Source organism: Pantherophis guttatus, chromosome 5 (assembly GCF_059756535.1).
Source record: "Pantherophis guttatus breed Tessera chromosome 5, ASM5975653v1, whole genome shotgun sequence".
NCBI lineage: Eukaryota > Metazoa > Chordata > Lepidosauria > Squamata > Colubridae > Pantherophis > Pantherophis guttatus.
The window spans coordinates 817471-830409 of NC_142067.1; the positions used below are offsets into that span (position 1 = coordinate 817471).

A 12939-nucleotide genomic window follows, 5' to 3' on the forward strand; every position below is an offset into this window, starting at 1 on the left:
GGTTTGCTTTGTCCAGTGGTGGAAGTTGAAGCGAGGGAAGCCACAGGGGGAACCAAAGTTTGTTGCCTTTCCAGAAACTCTGCCTGCCGGAGCCAGAGAGGCCACGTGGAGGCAGGCCCCATCCGGTGTGCCAGGCCCCGTCCAGGCAGGGAGAGCAACCTCTGATCTAGATCTAGGAACTAGATGCAGAGAGTCCTCGATTGATGACTGATGATTCAATTGATGATTGATGACCGCAATTGAGCCCAAAGGTCCCATTGCTAAGCTGGAGGAGTCTTCAGTGAGTTTGGCTCCAATTCATGACCTTTCCGGCCACAGTTGCTAAGCGAATCACTGCAGTGCTTAAGCTAATTACATGGTCGTTAAGTGAATCTGGCTTTCTCATTGGCTTTGCTTGTCAGATAGTCACAAAAAGGGATCACGTGACCCCGGAACACTCCAACCGTCATAAATATGAGCCAGTTGCCAAGCCTCTGAATTTTGATCCCGTGACCAGGAGGAGGCGGCTGCAATGATGGTTAAGTGTGAAAAACGGTCATAAGTCACTTTTTAAAGCGCTGTTGTAACTTTGAATGGTCACTAAATGAATTGTTGTAAGTTGAGGACTACCCGTATACCAAAGTTACTCTACTCAGCAAGGAAATCCCCACTGCAACCATTCCTTTGACTGACCCGGCAGGCTTTTCGTGTTCCAATGAGGCAGACGAAGGGCCTCTTTGAAGGCCATGGCAAAATGCAAAGAGGACCCTCCCCCCTGTGTCTCCCCCCCATGTGTCCCTCCAGGCCCCGGAGCCCAGGGGAAAGGTGCTCTAGGACACAGGGGGGCTACTGCCTTCCTCCTCCTGGCCATCACATCCCCATGGACCTCTCAGCAGCTCTCCCTCCACGGTCAGGCTTGGCCAGGCAGCTCCTGAGGGGCCTGGAAGCCTATACTAAGAACCCCATGATGCCCTTCTAGGTGGAATTGTCCCGCCAGAGAACCAACTGCCAAACATTGGTCATGTGACCGGGGGGAGGGGGAGGAGGGCCAGAAATGCTTTACAAGCCACAAAGCATCTTTTGGGAGGTGGTGGTAACTTCCAATGGTCCTTAAGCAACTGCTTGTAAGTCAAGGACTGCCTGTAAGGCCTTTGAACATTCCTCAATCCAGTCATATTTTCTCTGAAAAAATGTTAATTAATAAAACATGCTGGGGCTGGCCTACCGGAGCTAACTTTTGAGGTATCTTATACCCTTGCTTACAAAAAAAGGGGATGTACTTGCTCTGGCTTTCGTGCCTTTGGAAACGTTGGGCAGATCATTGCTGGAGACCAAGATCTTGTGTGTAGTTATAGAGTCATACGATCCTAGAACTGAAAGGGATCTTGAGGTCTTCTAGACCAATCCCTGCTCAAGGCAGGAGTCCTCCTACAATTCTGGACAAATGGCTGTTCAGTCTCTTCTTGAAAACCTCCAATGATGGCACGTCCACAACTTCTTGAGGCAAATTATTTCATTTCTCTCACACACACCCTCTCCCTCATTCTATTCTATCTATCTAGTGCTAGTCTTTCTCTCTATCTATCTATCTACCGATATATTAATCCATCTCTCTCCATCTACTGTAACTAGTCACTGCAGGGTGACGAGGAACAGTCTTGAGAATGTTATCTGGGAGGAGTTTGATGCTGTGACTCCCGATGATGTGGACAGGATTTTGGGGAGACTTAGTGCGGCCACATGTTTACTGGACCCGTGTCCCTCCTGGTTGGTACTGGCTTCCCGGGAGGTTACACGAGGCTGGCTCCAGGGCGTCATTAATGCTTCGTTGAGTGAGGGTCACTTCCCTGCTGCCCTGAAAGAGGCGGTGGTGAGGCCTCTCCTCAAGAAGCCGTCCCTGGATCCAGCAATATTGGCCAACTATCGTCCTGTTTCCAACCTTCGCTTCATTGCAAAGGTTGTTGAGAGTGTGGTCGCGCAACAGTTTCCACAATTCCTGGAGGAAACATCCTATCTAGATCCGTTCCAGTCGGGTTTCAGGTCTGGGCACAGCACGGAAACGGCATTGGTCGCGTTGGTGGATGATCTTTGGAGGGCTCGGGACAGGGGTTATTCCTCTGTTCTGGTCCTATTAGATCTCTCAGCGGCTTTTGATACCATTGACCATGGTATCATGCTGCACCGGCTGGAAGAGTTGGGGGTGGGAGGCACTGTGTTGCGGTGGTTCTCCTCCTTTCTCTCCGACCGGTCAGTTTGTGTTGGCAGGGGGGCAGAGGTCTACCTCGAGGCCTCTCATCTGTGGAGTGCCGCAGGGATCGGTCCTCTCACCCCTTCTGTTCAACATTTATGTGAAGCCGCTGGGCGAGATCATCCATGGCTTTGGGGTGAGATACCACCAGTACGCTGATGACACCCAGCTGTACATCTCCACCCCAGGCCACCCCAACGATGCCCTTGAAGTGATGTCCCAGTGCCTGGAGGCTGTGCAGATCTGGATGGGGAGGAACAGGCTCAGGCTCAACCCCTCCAAGACTGAGTGGCTGTGGCTCCCGGCATCCCGATATAGTCAGTTGACTCCATCACTGACTATTGGGGGCGAGTCTTTGGCCCCCACAGAGAGGGCTCGCAATCTGGGAGTCCTCCTGGATAGGCAGCTGTCTTTGGAGGAACATCTGACGGCTGTAACCAGGGGGACCTTTTATCAGGTTCGCCTGATCCGCCAGTTGCGGCCCTTTCTTGATCGGGATTCCCTGTGCAGTCACTCACGCCCTCGTCACCTCTCGCCTTGACTACTGCAACGCTCTCTACATGGGGCTCCCCTTGAAGAGCACCCGGAGGCTCCAGCTGGTCCAGAATGCATCAGCGCGGGTAGTGATGGAAGCAACATGGCGCTCCCATGTAACACCGCTCCTGCGCGAGCTGCACTGGCTCCCGGTGGTCTTCCGGGTGCGCTTCAAGGTGTTGGTTATCACCTTTAAAGCGCTCCATGGCATAGGGCCTAGCTATCTCTGAGACCGCCTGCTGCTACCGACGACCTCCCATCGACCCGTGCACTCCCACAGAGAGGGCCTCCTCAGGGTGCCATCAGCCAAACAATGTAGGCTGGTGGCCCCCAGGGGGAGGGCCTGCTCTGTGGGGGCACCCACCCTCTGGAATCAGTTGCCCCCGGAGATAAGAAGAATCCATGACCTCAATGCCTTCCGTCGTTCCCTGAAAACCTATCTTTTTCAGCAAGCCGGGTTGGCTTAGAAGAAATTTTTAAATTCTTTTAATTAGTTTGTGATTCTTAACTTTCGGGCCAAAATTTATATATATTTTTAAATGTTTTAATATTTGTATTCTATGTTTTTTATCTTGGCTGTACACTGCCCTGAGTCCTCAGGGAGAAGGGCGGTATATAAATTGGAAATTAAATTAAATTAAATTAAATTACTGTCCATTCTATCTATCTCTATTAATCCATCTCTATCTCTCCTTCTCTATCATCCATATCTATCTATCTGTCTGTCTCTCCCTATCATCCATCTCCCTCTATCATCCATATCTATCTATCTATCTATCCATCCATCCATCCAATCTATCATCTATATCATCTGTCTATATCTTATCTACCATATCTGTATTATCTGTCTATCATTTACCTTATATCTCTCTGTCATATGTATCTTATCTATTTCATAGAGTCCTAGAAGTGGAAGAGACTTTGGAGGACTTCTAGTCCAACCCCCTGCTCAAGGCAGGAGTCTCTCTACAATGCCAGTCAGATGGCTGTCCAGTCCATTTTTGAAAGGCTCCAGTAACCTTTCAACCTAACCCTAACCCACAACTTCAGGAAGCAAGCTGTTCCATTGTTGATGCTTCACACTATCAGGAAATTCCTCCTCAGGTCATGAACCTGCGCTAGGAGCAATGGATGGGCTGGAGTGGTGGCCTCCCCAGGCCCAGCAGCCCACAGGACCGGGGGGCAACTCCCTGCTGCACACCCCGCGCGTGCTGAGCCACGGTTGCCACCTGGGGCCACCTCGGCTTCTCTCCTCTGCTGGAGGAAGGCCTCCCCCCCTGGGGGGGCTGCCTTGGTATGGGCAACCCAGGGAGGAAACCTTTCGGCTGGTCCTCCCAAAGGATCCCTCCGAGAAGATTTCAGGCATTGGGGCTCAGGCAGAAGGTGGGCAGTTGGTGTGGCTCGGCCTTCCTCGGACCTTGGTGAGTAGATGCTAAGGGTTTGCTGGGAGGTTTCAGGACTTGAATGGGGGAGGCTGCTGGCCGAGAATCCTTCTTGTAGGCATCCGGTTCTCTAAGACTTATTCTATGAGGGGCACTTCCCTCTATCAAGCTGGCTTCCCTGGGCCCATTTCTTGAAGTGGGACTGCCCCAGAGTTACCTGAGCAAATGCTGAACACTGCAATTCCAGGAGACCAAAAGGAACCACTCCACACACAGACCGACCCTTTTATTTTAAAAAAATCTGGACCGTAATGACTAAAGAGATAACAGAGTTGAAGGGACCTTGGAAGTCTTCTAGTCCAACCCCCTGCTGAAGCAGGAGACCCTACACCATTTCAGACAATTGGTTGTCCAATCCCTTCTTAAAAGCCCCCAGTGTTGGTGCACCCATAACTTCTGGTGGCCAGCTGTTCCACTGGTTGATTTCCACAGGAAATTTCTCCTCAATTCCAGGTTGCTTCTCTCCTTGATTAGTTTTCATCCTCTGTTTCTTGTCCTGCCTTCAGGCACTTTGGAGAACAGGTTGAGCCCCTCTTCTCTGTGACAGACCATCAAGTACTAGAAGATTGCTATCATGTCCCCCCTAGTCCTTTTCTTCATTAGAATAGACATTCCGTTTCCTCAATTGTTTAGCCTACGGTTTAGCCTCCAAATCCCTGATGGTCTTTTTGGCTCATCTCTGCACTCTTTCTGGAATCTCAACACCTTTTCTCTTTCTTCATCTGAAGTCCTGACCTCGTCTGACTCAATGCCGTTTCCATCCTGCATTAAGGGTTCATATATTCTTCTGCTTCCATTTCCATTATCCTTTCTCAGCTATCCCTTCTTTTCTTAGCAGGTAATGGACTTCCTCACTTAACAATCCAGATATTAAACTGCTTGATGAGGTCATTCAGGCCAAGGCCAAATATCTGCTCAGAGCAGGAATCCATAGAGAGGCTTTTAGGAAAAGTTGCAGGCAGCCCTGACAATCAGAGATATTTTCCAAGATATATTCAATCTCAGAATACTAATCAAATCCTTATTAGGGTCCTTGGTGCTCGCTGAGTTTGGTGGTTTTCTTGCAAATATTTCATGATCCACTTGGTGGATCAGTGCTAGAAGGGAGTTAGTGGAGAGGAGGAGGACTGTGGGATCACCTCAGCTTCTTCTTCTCCAAGTGTTTACCCAACTTGGGATTGACCAAAAGGCAACGGTTCTTTTCAGAATCAAGACACATCAGCCGTCTGAGATTCATCAACCTGCCAGCTACGGGAGCAGAGATGCAGAGCAGCAGAGCCAACGTGTCCTACGTGGAATTCACCCTCGTCCCATTCCCAGGACTCCAGGAGCTCCGGCCCTTCCTCGCCATTCCTTTCTTCTGCCTGTTTCTCCTCATTGTGGCCACCAACTGCATCGTGATCTACACGGTGAAGACGGAGGAGAGCCTCCACTCCCCCATGTGCCTGCTCATCGCCTTGCTCTTGACGGTCAACCTCTTTGGGACTTTTGCCATCCTGCCCAGAATGCTCTTCAGCCTGGTGCTCCCTGCCAGCCACATCTCCCTGACCGAATGCCTGGTGCAAATGTTCTTCCTTTACTTCACAATATTCCTGGACTGCAACGTTCTTCTGATGATGGCTCTAGACCGGTTCCTGGCCATCTGCCACCCGCTGCGCTACGCAGAACTCATGACCATCAAACTCCTGAGCCACCTGACTCTCCTGTCCTTGCTGAGAGGTCTTTGCATGGTTGGACCGGTGGTGGCCTTGGCCTCCCAGGTGCGGTTCTGCCGTTCAAGTGTCATCAGTCATTTTGCCTGTGAACACATGGCCATCATGAGGTTGTCCTGCAGCGACATCTCCGTGAACAAGAGGGTGGGTATAGCCTTAAGGTCTTTTGAATTCATCCTTGACCTCAGCCTCCTCCTGGCTTCCTACAGCCGGATTGTCCACACAGCTCTGAAGATCAACTCTGGCAACGTCCGTCACAAAGTCTTCCACACTTGTGGCACCCACTGGATCGTGATTGTCATCAGCTACTCCTCTCGCCTCTCTTCATCCGTCGTCTTCCGACTTGCCAAATCAGCCTCGCAGGATGTCCACAACCTCATCAGCGCAACCTACTTGCTCTTCCCCTGGACTGTCCACCCTTTGATCTACGGTGTGAGAACCAAAGAGATCAGAGCCAGTCTCCTGAAACTCTTTCCAAAAAAATAAACCTTCTGATCTCCCCCCCCCCCCTTCATCTAGAAGCCACTTTCTTGCCTTTGTCTTTGGCCAAAAATAAGTCATTATTGGTACATGTTTCTGGTAGTAGCCGACATAACAGCAGATGGGTCAGGCTCTGCATTTCTCCATTCACACAGCTTGTTGTTATCCACTAGGGGCCTCCACTTGTGTATAGTGGTCTTATAGTTAACCACTCCAACTTTCAACCTATTCAGATCCTCGAAGTTGTATAAGGGAAACCAGATCCTTCAGCCAGATCCTCCTTTAACGTTATTCCCTGTTTGATGGTCTCCTTCCTCTATCTTTTAATTCTTGTGTACTCTGAAGAATGTTTGTTCTTGCCATAAAGCTCTTTCGAGATCTGAGTCAGCATGCTTGGGGCAAACGCCCGTTGAGAGGATGTCAAGGATCATTCTCTGGATTAATTCTCTCAGCTGCTGCTGCTACTACTTCTTTCCTGATCTTAGGTGGGGCAATGCTAGCGAGCGGGTATATTTTCTATTTTTCCCTGAGCTTCCCAAATCTTTGTTGACTTACCCAAAATTGGGTAAAACTGGTTTTTCTTTGGGACCCCTCCCCAAGATGGCTGCTGAACAGTAAGGGTTTTATTTTTTTCTATCTTGCTAGTGATCTGCTGCGTTTGCTGTCAAAGTTGGCTCTCTGGCGGTGCTGCTCCCTGGATTTAAATGGGAGCACTTAGGAATGACCCAAGACCACTTTTAGAAGGCTGTGGACCCATCTGGGAAGGGCAGCCTTGAAAATTCCAAGTCCCTGTGAGAGTGGTTGGAAAGTCACTGGTCATCCATCTACAGTATCTCTTGGCAGTTCATTTTCCGAAGCATGCCTGGAATTTAACTTCACTTTTCGAATATTTTGTTTTACTCTGCTTTTTATTCTTAAAAGTTGACCGGTAGGTTGAAGGTTGAAGAACTCCCTGCTGGACTCTAGCTGTTCTTTTTTCTTGTGATGTGTTGTTGTTTTGAATACCTTTCGCCTTTCTATAAGGAAACAGTGTGTTCCTGGATGGTGAAAGTGTTTTCATTTTATTAATATTGGACTTATCACAGGGCTTTAGCAGGGTATTAATTTACAAAATATTTGGAGCGAATTTTTTTTAATTTTTCTGTTTATCTTGGATCAAAATATTCAGAAAATATCTTCACTGTTTTTTTATTTCTTCATTTTGCCTCAGCATTCTTTATTTCCTGGTTAAGTTACACGGAGCAATAATGTATCAGATTACAGACAAGCAAGAGTGGCTGATATCTGGAAAGAGACCCTTTGGTAACATGCAATTTTTTGTTGAAACTTTTTTTTAAAAAGTTTGATGAAATGATAATGGCTGTGGAAAATATTCAGATGCATGTAGCTCTGGATAAATTAAATTCACAAAAGGATTGTGATTTGTAGATTGCAAATCTCTTGGAAATGCCTTTACAGACTTAGAACTGAGTTGATTGCATACACCGCTCTGAAATTCAAGCCTGCATTCTTTTACAATAGCAGAAGCTGGATTGAATGGAGAAGAGCTTCTTTGGTTTCCTCTAGGAGGATTGGAGGAGACTGGGGAATGGATTTATCACACTTAATTGGAAAGTCATCTGGACTTTGTTGAGAAGAGACCAGTTGTGGAGACGAAATTCATTTTATTTAACCAGACAATGGATAAGAGATGGGTATTAAGAAACAAATATGGAATTACTCTTCACTCTTAGGATGATTTGGGATAGATAAAATGCCATAGTAAATTTTCTACCGGTATGATTACAGTAAGTTTGTTAACAGAGGGTTTTGATACTTTAACCTTGCCTTTCTTATTACTGTTCTTCTGTTGTTTTTTCATTAATATAGTACATAGATGACAGGTCAATAATTTGCAAATAGATTTAAGAGTTTAAAAAATGTGGGGGCCTGTTTTGCAAGGGGAGGGAAACTAATGTAATAATGTATGAATCAGTATTCAATTAGGTGGGATAATAGGAGTATTTGCGTTGGTATTTTTAATGCACTTTTTTCAATCTCTTCTTTGCTTTGTAGTTTTTCTGTTTTAAAAAAAATCTGGAGTTTTGTATTTTAACTTTTTTGGAATAAAATTAGATTTAAATTTTTTCTTTCTTTCAGTAATGACAGAAAAACCCATGACCCATTACAAGGACAATGAACTTTATGATCGACCCATATATGAATAAAATATATTCAAAAATCTCCCAAAGTACTTCTACTAAGACAAAAAGCAAGTTACCAATGGTAATTGGCTGAAATGACATAAAGATCATCCATCCATTCACCCATATCTATCAATCTATCTTGTCTCTCTACCATATATATCTTATCTACCTATCTCATGGAATCATAGGGCTGGAAGGGTCCTTAGAGGTCTTCTAGTCCAATCCCCTGCCAAGGCAGGAGACCCTATGCCTGTGATGGCGAACCTATGGCATGCGTGCCAGAGGCGGCATGCAGAACCCTCTCTGTGGGCACACGCGCCATCGCCCCAGCTCAGCCAGACGATCGTCGGGTTTTTGGTGCTCTGGTGTGCACATGCATGTGTGCGCTCTGGTGCACGTGTCTTCCGATTTGGGCACTCTGTGCCTAAAAGGTTCACCATCACTGCCCTGTGCCATCCCAGTCAAATGGGATACTTGTCACTGTCAGGAAATCCCTGCTTGGTTCCAGGTTGGATCTCCTTCTGGCCAGCTTCCATCTGGTCCTGCCCTCCCTCAGGAGAAGAGCTTTGGGAGATTTTGAGGCTCTTTATAGGACACAGAGGCCAGCGGTGGAACAATGCAAAATTTCACAGGAAACACAGCAAGAAATATATATATATATCTTTATCTGCAAAGTGGAACTCGTAAGGGCAGCCTTCCAATCTCACCCAAGCTGCGGGTGGTCCATCACTGGAAGCTTTCAAGAGTTTGGACAACCATTTGTCCAGAATGAAATAGGATCTCCTGCTTGAGCAGAGGGTTGGACTAGATGACCTCCAAGGTCCTTTCCAACTTCATTATTTTCTATGTTCTTTCTGCCCAGCTTGCAGGCTTCCCAGGATCATCTAATGGCCACACAGGGAAGTCCAGAGCTGGGCCAGGGGGAGAACCTGGGCTAGGAGCAAAGGGCCGGTTGGAGTGGTGGCGCCTCTCTACTCCTCCCCAGGCGCAGCACCCCACAGGATCAGGGGGCAACTCCCAGCTGGCATGCTGAGCCAGTTCTGCCACCTGGGTGCATCTTGGCTTCTCCCCTATGACCCTCCACTGGAGGAAACCTCCCCTGGGGTGCTGCCTTGATAAGGAAGGGGGGGGCTGACCTGCAACCCAGGGAGGAAACTTTTGGGCTGGCCCTTCAAAAGGATTCCCTCAGACGAGATTTCAGGCGTAACATGAGCAGTTGGCATGGTTCAACCTTCCTCGGATCTTGGTGAGTAGATGCTAAGTGTTCCCTGGGAGGACTTGAATGGGGGAAACAGGCAGGGAGGGAGGCTGCTGTCCAATTGGCACACGGTTCTCTAAGATATTTAGTCGGGGGGGGGGTTCCACTCTTTCTGGCAGGCTTGGCTGGCTCCATATCTGAAACTGGCACTGCCACAGAACAACCCAAGCAAATACTGCAGTTCCAGGAGACCAAAAGGAACCTTTCCCCAAACAGTCCAAGCCTTTTATTTTAAAAAAAAATAAAATCTGGCATGCAATAACTAAAAAGATGAATAATAAATTCATGCCTTCCTTGGTCCAGAATAGTCAGGTCAGGTCCCCGAGTAGCTCAGATGAGGGGTCCCCAACTCCAGGAATTGTCTTTGTTGCAGACTTCAGCTCTCCTTCTTAGAACATAGAGTAACTAAGTTGGAAGGGACCTTGGAGATCTTCCAGTCCAACCCCTTGCTCAAGCAGGCGACCCTATACTATTTCAGACAGGTGGCTGTCCAGTCTCTTCTTAAAAACTTCCAGCGTTGAAGCACCCGCAAGTTCTAGAGAGAAGCTGTTCCACTGGTTAATTGTCCTCCGTGTCAGGAAATTCCTCCTTAGTTCCAGGTTGCTTCTCTCTTTGACAAGCTTCCATCCATCACTTCTCCTGCCTTCGCCTGCTTTGGAGAATAAGTTGATCCCCTTTTCTCTGTGACAAACAAAACCCCAGGCTCAGAGATCATCAAGGACCCCCCAGTTCAGCCCTGCAGCAGAAATATTCCCTTCTTTTGAAACCTTTGTTAGGAGGTTTTTGCAAGCAGTCCACGGGAATGTCTTCTCCGGCAAGTTATTTCCATTGTTCCACTTTGGAATGAAGGGAACAGGCTCCACCTCCTTCTTACCCCCATTGAACAACATCTTCCTAGTCCTCTTGAGGCTTCTCAAAGCTGCTCCAGTTCCTTCTAGCAGTCCATTTCCAATCCTTGCTCTCCTCACTGCCTGTCTCCCAACAGACCCCAGCCTCTCTCAGTCCTTGAAGGAGGAGGTCTGGTGCCCAGAACTGGAGAGAGTTAGTCCAGTTTCTGGGCTCTGGTCCATGCAGAATAGAGAGGGTTGCCCGATTCCTGACATCTGGAAATTGCACTCAGGTTGCTGAAGCCTAAAGCTGGTTCTCTCTTCTGGGTCACCTCAGCTTCTTCTTCTCCAAGTGTTTACCCAACTTGGGATTGACCAAAAGGCAACGGTTCTTTTCAGAATCAAGACACATCAGCCGTCTGAGATTCATCAACCTGCCAGCTACGGGAGCAGAGATGCAGAGCAGCAGAGCCAACGTGTCCTACGTGGAATTCACCCTTGTCCCATTCCCAGGACTCCAGGAGCTCCGGCCCTTCCTCGCCATTCCTTTCTTCTGCCTGTTTCTCCTCATTGTGGCCACCAACTGCATCGTGATCTACACGGTGAAGACGGAGGAGAGCCTCCACTCCCCCATGTGCCTGCTCATCGCCTTGCTCTTGACGGTCAACCTCTTTGGGACTTTTGCCATCCTGCCCAGAATGCTCTTCAGCCTGGTGCTCCCCGCCAGCCACATCTCCCTGACCGAATGCCTGGTGCAAATGTTCTTCCTTTACTTCACAATCCTCTTGGACTGCAACGTTCTTCTGATGATGGCTCTAGACCGGTTCCTGGCCATCTGCCACCCGCTGCGCTACGCAGAACTCATGACCATCAAACTCCTGGGCTTCTTGATGTTCCTCTCCTTGCTGAGAAGTCTTGGTACTGTTGGACCAGTGGTGGCCTTGGCCTCCCAGGTGCGGTTCTGCCGTTCAAACGTCATCAGCCATTTTGCCTGTGAACACATGGCCATCATGAGGTTGTCCTGCAGCGACATCTCCGTGAACAAGAGAGTGGGAATTACCATAAGGTGTTTTGACTTTCTCTTTGACCTCAGCCTCCTCCTGGCTTCCTACAGCCGGATTGTCCACACAGCTCTGAAGATCAACTCTGGCAACGTCCGTCACAAAGTCTTCCACACTTGTGGCACCCACTGGATCGCGATTGCCATTGGCTACTCCTCTCGCCTCTCTTCATCTGTTGTCTTCCGACTTGCCAAATCAGCCTCACAGGATGTCCACAACCTCATCAGCGCAACCTACTTGCTCTTCCCCTGGACTGTCCACCCTTTGATCTACGGTGTGGGAACCAAAGAGATCAGAGCCAGTCTCCTGAAACTCTTCCAGAAAAACAAACTCTCTTGGCTTCCCAAATCTCGGTGAGTTACCCAAAATTGTACAAAAGTGGTTTTTCTTTGGTGTGGTGACAAACAATCCATGACCCTTCCCACAGGGACAGTGGACTTTGACCCGTTTCTAAAATATCTCCAAAATATCTCAAAGTATTTCTATTAAGATGAAACAGAATAAAGTCAGCAATGGTAATTTGCTGAAATGACATTTATTAAATTTATTTGCCACCCCTCTCATTTCAAACGATTCCGTGCTCCTTGCAGCCTAATAAAGATCATTCAATGCCCAGTGCTAGAAGGGGGAGGACTGTGGGGTCCTCGGTGCTCTCTGAGCTTGGATGCTTTTTACAAACATTTCATGACTCAAATGGGGAACTTCATCAGTGCTAGAAGGGAAAGGTGTGTGCAGGGAGGGGAAGGGGGAGAACTGTGGGATCCTCAGTGCTCTCTGAGCTCGGTTGTTTTCTTGCAGACGTTTCATTACCAAACTAGATAACATCATCAGCGCATGGGTCAAACAAGTGCCCTCTCCTCTCTTTTATTTTGTAATGTCTTGCTTTTTGTTTTCAGTCTTCCTGCTCAAGAATATTCTTTCAGGTACGTTTCTTCTCAGACCTGACAAATAGGATTCCAGAGGTGTGGGAGACGGCAGGTCCTTGCCCAGAAGCTCCCTTCTTCCCCCAGGGCTGGCCGGCCCAAGGAGCAGCCTGTTCTTTGCTTTCAGAGGGGAATCTTCCACGGTCTGCGATTACTTACCATCTGGCCCCAAAACCTCTGTTGCTTGTCATACGGACTATTTGAATCCCTCGACTCCTAAACAATGTTGAAAGCAAACTCAAGGTTGGACTTTTTAAGCTCCGCTGAATTCTGTGCACCAGTTGCAGAA

At 48.1% G+C, this 12939-nt stretch overlaps 2 protein-coding genes across 2 annotated transcripts; both read left to right on the plus strand.

Annotated features, from left to right (window-relative positions):
* Nucleotides 1-5410: 5410 nt before the first annotated feature.
* On the plus strand, nucleotides 5411-6442 carry LOC117660131 (olfactory receptor 52K1-like). The gene has a single exon (XM_034408206.3). It carries the CDS (start codon nucleotides 5466-5468, stop codon nucleotides 6399-6401), a length of 936 nt encoding a protein of 311 aa, XP_034264097.3. The 5' UTR covers nucleotides 5411-5465; the 3' UTR covers nucleotides 6402-6442.
* Nucleotides 6443-8048: 1606 nt separating this feature from the next.
* Nucleotides 8049-12265, plus strand: LOC117676450 (olfactory receptor 52K1-like). Its single transcript, XM_087895659.1, has one exon. It carries the CDS (start codon nucleotides 11122-11124, stop codon nucleotides 12082-12084), a length of 963 nt encoding a protein of 320 aa, XP_087751785.1. The 5' UTR covers nucleotides 8049-11121; the 3' UTR covers nucleotides 12085-12265.
* Nucleotides 12266-12939: the final 674 nt, after the last annotated feature.

Bases quoted from the DNA above. Each gene is read 5' to 3' on its own strand.
- LOC117660131 (XM_034408206.3), top strand. From the start codon at position 5,466: ATGCAGAGCAGCAGAGCCAACGTGTCCTACGTGGAATTCACCCTCGTC.
- LOC117676450 (XM_087895659.1), top strand. From the start codon at position 11,122: ATGCAGAGCAGCAGAGCCAACGTGTCCTACGTGGAATTCACCCTTGTC.